The sequence below is a fragment of the Coregonus lavaretus genome, assembly GCF_964263955.1.
Source record: "Coregonus lavaretus genome assembly, chromosome: 3".
Taxonomy (NCBI): domain Eukaryota; kingdom Metazoa; phylum Chordata; class Actinopteri; order Salmoniformes; family Salmonidae; genus Coregonus; species Coregonus lavaretus.
In genome coordinates, this window is record NC_139990.1 from 26,954,107 (window position 1) to 26,962,903 (window position 8,797).

The window sequence follows — 8,797 nt, forward strand, 5'->3', positions numbered from 1 at the left end:
GAAATAATTCTGTGCACCATTAAATTGTCAATCATATAGCCGTCAAGATTGAAATGAACTTTTCCATGTTGGATTTTATCAGCCTCTATAAGGGGACATGGCAGTTGTTAAATTTAGTTTATACTAACATAGTGATGGATTAAAGTCAGTAGATTTTCTTCTACTGATGTTAAAACTCATAGTTTTTTTTCTTAATTTAGAATAAGCTGCTTTCTCCCTCCTGGTTTCTCCTCCATATCTCTGTTTCCCAACATCTACCCGGAAGCTACCTCTCTTTTTGATCTTTTTTTTCTAATCAATTCTAACTTTTGACCCATTTTTCATTATGACATGCTCATCATTGCATACTTCTTCCAAAACCATATTTGACATCAAGCTTTCGATGTCTGGTGTTACTATCTTACAATAAATGATTTGTGCCGACACCCAAAAAACTACAAATGTTTTTTTCTGCACTGATAATCCTAAACATGATTTCTCCTTTTTTTATCGTGGGTTTAGCATGTTTGCTTCATAAACTAAGTCATCAGTGCTGTGAATTCCGATTTACCTTATTTTCCTGTCCTCCCACATCTTCCTGTTTCCCTCCCTCCATCCTGCTTGCCTCAACAACCCCTGTCTATCATCATTTATATTGCTCCACTGCCACGTCACCATAGAAACCCATTCCCTGTCTCCTACACTCTCTACCTGTCTTTATCCATTATTCATATTTTTTTTTTAAATCAATCGTAAACATCTGCAAAGCTGCTATGTGGTCCACCTTCTTTCTGCACGAAGCGGATGGCAGGCCGATTCCACCAGGGGTGGGAGTAGGACCAGGAGCAGGTCCCCTTGGACTGACCGGTGTTATGGGTGGCAGAGGGGCTGGGGCTGGTGCTATGGGAGTTAAGCGCCGGGCAAAAGCGTCAACATCGGGACGCCCAGGGGGCATGAGCGAGGTCCAGGAGGGCAAGATCAAGCTGGCGTTCTTCGTGGCCATCGTGGGTGTGGTATTGACTGTCTTGGGCTTGGGCACAGAGTATTGGGTGGAGCTGTCCCCGCCCAAGAACTTCTACAACAACCAGACGTGTCTGGCGGCCCACTACGGGCTGTGGAAAGGATGCACCCAGACTCTGTGGGTGGCGGACATAGACCCTGAGCGAGAGAGCTGTGGGCCGGCTGAACTGCCAGGAGGTGACTGCTCTGGGGCTGCATGAATAGGCCTACATCACATTGTGTAAACCAAACAGCATCCACTCAAACTCATACATTCCAAACTATACATAACCACCTATCAGAAATCACAGACCCATTTTTTGCATACCGGCAAATTGTGTAAACCAAACAGCATTCATTCAATCTCGTACATTCAAAACTATACAAAACACTCTCTTGAGAAATCCTATGGACCCTTTTATGCCAGATTTTAAAGGGGTAGTTCAGCCAAATTTCATGATTTCAAGGCCAGAAGAGACAATTATGATTTCATTACATAGCTATAGCCCCCACCGTTAGATACAGCTAGGTATCAGGTATTTGTATTGTGTCCACAATCCAATCACTGGATGCAGGTGTAGACTGGTTATCAGGTGTAGACTGTGTCACAGATGGACTGCAACATACATTTACATTCTGTAGGGATAGATGCTTATCTTGAACTAGCACACGTATTACTCTCAAATACTGTACTAAAATGGCATACTAGAGAAGGCAGTGCTGCAGTATATTTTTATGATAGTCTATATGTAGGATAAACTACATGTATTAGAATACAAGATGCCATAACACTAATTGCATAGAAGAGATAGCAACCTTGGTATTGTCATCGATGTGCATGAATGTATAATAATTAGTGTGCAGCAAGCCGTATGAATCTCAATAAGATTATGGTGATGTGCAAGTGGATAAGGTCTCCATCTGTTTCAAATAAGTTCCTTGTCTCTCCCTATCTCCTTAAGAATCTAACTGCACCTACTTCAAGTTTTACACCACTGGAGAGAATGCAGTCATCTTCCAGAAGACAACAGAAAAGAGTGAGTTAGCTTGTCCCCTGCCCTCTTTCAACCTACAGTAAGGGAAAAAAGTATTTGATCCCCTGCTGATTATGTACGTTTGCCTACTGACAAAGACATGATCAGTCTATAATTTTAATGGTAGGTTTATTTGAACAGTGAAAGACAGAATAACAACAACAAAATCCAGAAAAACACATGTCAAAAATGTTAAAAATTGATTTGCATTTTAATGGGGGAAATAAGTATTTGACCCCCTCTCAATCAGAAAGATTTCTGGCTCCCAGGTGTCTTTTATACAGGTAACGAGTTGAGATTAGGAGCACACTCTTAAAGGGAGTGCTCCTAATCTCAGTTTGTTACCTGTATAAAAGACACTTGTCCACAGAAGCAATCAATCAATCAGATTCCAAACTCTCCACCATGGCCAAGACCAAAGAGCTCTCCAAGGATGTCAGGGACAAGATTGTAGACCTACACAAGGCTGGAATGGGATACAAGACCATCGCCAAGCAGCTTGGTGAGAAGGTGACAACAGTTGGTGCGATTATTCGCAAATGGAAGAAACACAAAATAACTGTCAATCTCCCTCGGCCTGGGACTCCATGCAATATCTCACCTCGTGGAGTTGCAATGATCATGAGAACGGTGAGGAATCAGCCCAGAACTACACGGGAGGATCTTGTCAATGATCTCAAGGCAGCTGGGACCATAGTCACCAAGAAAACAATTGGTAACACACTACGCCATGAATGACTGAAATCCTGCAGCGCCCGCAAGGTCCCCCTGCTCAAGAAAGCGCATATACATGCCCGTCTGAAGTTTGCCAATGAACATCTGAATGATTCAGAGGAGAACTGGGTGAAAGTGTTGTGGTCAGATGAGACCAAAATCGAACTCTTTGGCATCAACTCAACTCGCCGTGTTTGGAGGAGGAGGAATGCTGCCTATGACCCCAAGAACACCATCCCCACCTTCAAACATGGAGGTGGAAACATTATGCTTTGGGGGTGTTTTTCTGCTAAGGTGACAGGACAACATCACCTCATCAAAGGGACGATGGACAGGGCCATGTACCGTCAAATCTTGGGTGAGAACCTCCTTCCCTCAGCCAGGGCATTGAAAATGGGTCGTGGATATGTATTCCAGCATGACAATGACCCAAAACACACGGCCAAGGCAACAAAGGAGTGGCTCAAGAAGAAGCACATTGAGGTCCTGGAGTGGCCTAGCCAGTCTCCAGACCTTAATCCCATAGAAAATCTGTGGAGGGAGCTGAAGGTTCGAGTTGCCAAACGTCAGCCTCAAAACCTTAATGACTTGGAGAAGATCTGCAAAGAGGAGTGGGACAAAATCCCTCCTGAGATGTGTGCAAACCTGGTGGCCAACTACAAGAAACGTCTGACCTCTGTGATTGCCAACAAGGGTTTTGCCACCAAGTACTAAGTCATGTTTTGCAGAGGGGTCAAATACTTATTTCCCTCATTAAAATGCAAATCAATTTATAACATTTTTGACATGCGTTTTTCTGGATTTTTGTGTTGTTATTCTGTCTCTCACTGTTCAAATAAACCTACCATTAAAATTATAGACTGATCATTTCTTTGTCAGTGGGCAAACGTACAAAATCAGCAGGGGATCAAATACTTTTTTCTCTCACTGTATGTCCCACCTTGCCCACCCACACGCTTTCTTTCTTCCTCGAGTCTGTCATCTATGTTTCACTGGGTCAGCCATTGACTGCAGTGAGTGTCTAAAATGTATTCCTCCTACTCCTTTTCCGTTATAGCATTGAAGTCAGTAAGACAGTGTTTCTTTGTGGGTCCATGGGGACCAATTGTGAAATCCTGTTTTTTTCTCGAGCTCTAAACCAGAGGTGTCATGCACCACATTTTTTAAGAGGGCACTGATGGCCAAATTCAATATCTTTGGATTTATTATGCGCAAAAGAAACAATATCTTCTGTATTTGTTCTTAGTTTGGGAATGATGCCATATATGCCAGGAGTGTGACATTTAACATTTATATTATCCTCTAGGCAAGTCAGAGGTGAATATCTGTTAGAATTATAAGTGGATGCCATGACCTTTACCTTTTTTATAGATTGCCATTTTGAAGAAGGTTTTACTTATGTGGTTGTGTTACTTACCTTAGTTGAATGCCCTCATTGCAAGTCGCTCTGGATAAGAGAGTCTGCTAAATGACTCAAATGTAATTGTACCTGGTGCCAGTGTACTATGAAAAGTGGAATGTACCTGTATCAAGACAATAACCGTTTCTCTCTTCCCAGGTCTGAATGTGGCGGCAGCCATGATGGCCCTCTTCGGTCTCTTCCTGATGGTCATGGGGGCCATATGCATCACCACAGCCCTCAGCAAAGGAGAATCGTTCTTCCTCAAGCCTGCTTCGGTTTGCTTCATTCTGTCAGGTGAGTGAGTAGATATATGATAGCCAAGGTAATATAAACTGAGTGGACATAACATTAAGAACACCTGCTCCTTCCATGTCATAAAAATGTTTTGTACACTCAGTGTATAACTACAATGGTTAAATGTCACATATCTAATGAGAACATGGGAAGATCTCATTCTCAATTGCATACTCCTCGCGTTCTCTCCTCGTCTCCTTTTCAAAACCCATTTGGGACAAATCATTCACTAAACTAAATCTTGTAATTAATATTGTGTAAATTGAGCAAGTTGAGGAGACTGAACTGCTTGGAATAACCTTGGATTGTAAACTGTCATGGTCAAAACATATTGATACAACAGTAGCTAGGATGGGGAGAAGTCTGTCTATAATAAAGCGCTGCTCTGCATTCTTAACAGCACTATCAACAAGGCAGGTCCTACAGGCCCTAGTTTTGTCGCACCTGGACTACTGTTCAGTCGTGTGGTCAGGTGCCACAAAGAGGGACTTAGGAAAATTGCAATTGGCTCAGAACAGGGCAGCACGGCTGGCCCTTGGATGTACACAATCTCTCCTGGCTCAAAGTGGAGGAGAGATTGACTTCATCGCTACTTGTATTTGTGAGAGGTATATTGACATGTTGAATGCACCGAGCTGTCTGTTTGAACTACTGGCACACAGCTCGGACACCCATGCATACCCCACAAGACATGCCACCAGAGGTCTCTTCACAGTCCCCAAGTCCAGAACAGACTACGGGAGGCGCACAGTACTACATAGAGCCATGACTACATGGAACTCTATTCCACATCAAGTAACTCATGCCAGCAGTAAAATTCGATTTTAAAAACAGATAAAAATACACCTTATGGAACAGCGGGGACTGTGAAGCAACACAAACATAGACAAATGCATACAAACACATGATAACATACACACTATACACACATGTACACATGGATTTTGTGTTATAGATATGTGGTAGTAGAGTAGAGGCCTGAGGGCACACACTTAATATGTTGTGAAATATGTTATGAAAGTATTGTAATGATTTTAAAATGTACACTACTGTTCAAAAGTTTGGGGTCACTTAGAAATGTCCTTGCTTTCGAAAGAAAAGCAATTTTTTTGTCCATTAAAATAACTTAAAATTGATCAGAAATACAGTGTAGACATTGTTAATGTTGTAAATGGCTATTGTAGCTGGAAACGGCTGATTTTTTATGGAATATCTGCATAGGCGTACAGAGGCCCATTATCAGCAACCATCAGTACTGTGTTCCAATGGCACGTTGTGTTTGGCTGACGATGCCTTCCTAGGTTTCTCGTATGCACCACCCTCAGACGACTCCTTTCTATGAAAGACTCGCTGTGAGGACCTGCCCCAGAGTTCTGTGAAATTGCTTTAACTCAGTGTTCTTCTATCATGGTCCTGTTGATCCGCAGGGTGTGCAGGCTTTTGTTCCAGCCCAGTAGACCTTATCGATTAGTTTAATCATGTGTGTTAGTGCTGGGCTGGAACGAAACCCTGCTGGTCTACAGGATCAGGACTGAAGAACACTGCCTTAACCTGTACTGATTCTTTTAAATAAAAGGGAATTCATATTGTGGATGAACCCGTTTTGAGAAAAGCTAAAGCGAGCAGAAGTTGTGATCAGACAGCACTTATGAATATGGTTTGGCCTGCAGAGTGTTTGTCAAGAAATCTTTATTTTTACCTAATTATATTTATATAACAGATTATATTTTAAAGAAATGTCGGCCATCTTTCTTGACACGTATTGTTTGTTGATCCACGTAAAGTGGAGTCAATGTTGGTCCTTTGTTTGAAGAAAATATAAACATTCACAGTGTCTTCTTGTCAGGGTGGGATGGTTAAACTAATCCCCAAAATAAAATCCAACTTTAGAGACCCATACACAAAAATGTATGCACGCATGGCTGTAAGTCGCTTTGGATAAAAGCGTCTGCTAAGTGGCATATTATTATTATTATTATTATTATTATTATTATTATTTGCTAATCCAAGTTTATCATTTTAAAAGGCTAATTGATAATTAGAAAACCCTTTTGCAATTATGTTAGCACAGCTGAAAACTGTTGTGCTGATTAAATAAGCAATAAAACTGGCCTTCTTGAGACTAGTTGAATATCTGGAGCATCAGCAATTGTGGGTTCGATTACAGGCTCAAAATGGCCAGAAAAAAATAACTTTCTTCTGAAACTCGTCAGTCTATTCTTGTTCTGAGAAATGAAGGCTATTCCATGTGAGAAATTGCCAAGAAACTGAAGATAGCGTACAATGCTGTGTACTACTCCCTTCACAGAACAGTGCAAACTGGCTCTAACCAGAATAGAAAGAGGAGTGGGAGGCCCCGGTGCACAACTGAGCAAGAGGACAAATACATTAGAGTGTCTAGTTTGAGAAACAGACACCTCACAGGTCCTCAACTGGCAGCTTCATTAAATAGTACCCGCAAAACACCAGTCTCAACGTCAACAGTGAAGAGGCGACTCCGGGATGCTGACCTTCTAGGCAGAGTTGCAAAGAAAAAGCCATATCTTAGACTGCCCATCTTAATATTTTATTTTTATTGGTCAGTCTAAGATATGGCTTTTTCTTTGCAACTCTGCCTAGAAGGTCAGCATCCTGGAGTCGTGGAGAGAATGCAATCGAGATCTTCCCCATGTTGCAGAGAGTTAGGAGTCAGTTAGGAGTCAACCTGTGCATGCAGCAAAAACAAAACAAAGCTACCGGTACTCAACATAATTTAAAAAAAATCTAAAAACATATAGCCATTATTCAAGTATATCAAGGGAGCTCACTAATTAGATACACAGGGCATTAGTCATGGCACCTGTCCAGTCCTGATATACTCGGAGGCTCTGGGAAGTGGATGAGGAAAAGGTCACAGATATCAATACCACCTCCACCATCCCATCAGTAAGATGTATTTACCAACTCCACACACACCAAGCCCCTGATATCTCTCTCTTTTGTTCTTCGTCCCTCTCTTTCTCTCTCTTTTTCTCTATCACTCTATCCTTCTCTCTCTTAGGCCTCCTGATGCTCCTATCTCTTACTGTTTTCAACCAATCGGTCCTCTCCTTCCTAGCCAGTGACCACTCAGTGCCTTTGCATCACGAGCTATCTTGGTCAGTGTCCTGTATTGGGTGTGCAGGGGCCATGCTTCTTTTGGGCGGAATCCTCTTTCTCTTGCTTGCACTACCATTCAGCCCCTGGCGAAGGTGTTTTCCCCCAAAAAATGAAAGTGACAGCTAGTGGCGAGAAGGAGGTATAGCACTTTATCTGTATCCTCTTATAACTGTTGTTGAGAAATCTCCTGCAATTTTACGTTGATGCTTTTGAAGTTGTGGAGAGAGAGTTTAAGATGTTCCTCGTCTTTTTTTCTCTCCTTATTTTGCATAAATCAGTAGAGCTCATTAAAGGGACATTATACTGCTCTTGACTTATGAAAGCTGAAGAATTAACACTTACACTAACCAGGTTTCCATCCAACCTCTTTATGCGAGTAAAGTGCAATGTCGCATAAAACATGTCATGACAGGCCTGATGGAAACAGATTGTTGGGGGGTAAACTTTCCAAATGTTGACAAAACAAAATACACTAGACAAGGTGGGATCTTTTTGTGTCGGTAAAAATGAATTATGCGAGAAGTGTCGGTGGAAACGAAAATACGTCAAGCAATGACATGTTGTGTGGTCCTCCCACTATGACTCGTCGGGAAAGCATGCAGTTTATTAGGCTACCGATTAAATAAATGATGATGAACTTCACAGTGTGGTGAAAGTCAAAGGTGATGAGCTTGATGCTCCTTTCCAATAAATATCGAGGGTCTTATTCTGGTGACATGATAATCGATGCTTGGCTGCCATTTGACAAATACACATAATCTTGCTCTAGATTGTACGTGCGCTCTAGCCAACAGCGCTATGCACGGTGTTGGCTTCAAGCGCAAATTGCAATACCAGAGTCGGCACACTCGCTATATAACGCAACCTATTTTGTGAGAAAACCATCAGTAGAGTTGAAAATGCGATGAAAACCCATTTAACTTGTATTTTTTATTTGGTGCATGGTAATGTAACCGCAAAAGGTATTTAATGTGCACTACCTCATCACGCCAGCCGTTTATCTTCAATAAGTCAATTTGATGGAAATATCTCTGGTGGGAAAATGTGCATATTGTTTTTATGCGGATTTTAGAATTTTCGCATGCAAATCTAGATGGAAACCTAGCTACTGACACATTTATTGGGAGAATCAAAAGTGTTAGTTGACAGCAACTACAACAAAAAAACATTGCATGTGCAAAATTTTATGTGCTGGTATGTTCAAATATCTCCCCAAGTGTGAAATTCGAGGTAATTC

General features: G+C 41.7%; 1 protein-coding gene across 1 annotated transcript; it reads left to right on the forward strand.

The window, feature by feature from the left end:
- Nucleotides 1-752: 752 nt before the first annotated feature.
- On the forward strand, nt 753-7,686 carry LOC311126898 (voltage-dependent calcium channel gamma-6 subunit-like; the record flags this gene model as incomplete). Its single annotated transcript, XM_084158590.1, has 4 exons — nt 753-1,176; nt 1,941-2,015; nt 4,285-4,422; nt 7,463-7,686. 4 exons carry the CDS (start codon nt 753-755, stop codon nt 7,684-7,686), a joined length of 861 nt encoding a protein of 286 aa, XP_084014716.1.
- Between the last annotated feature and the right edge of the window lie 1,111 nt (nt 7,687-8,797).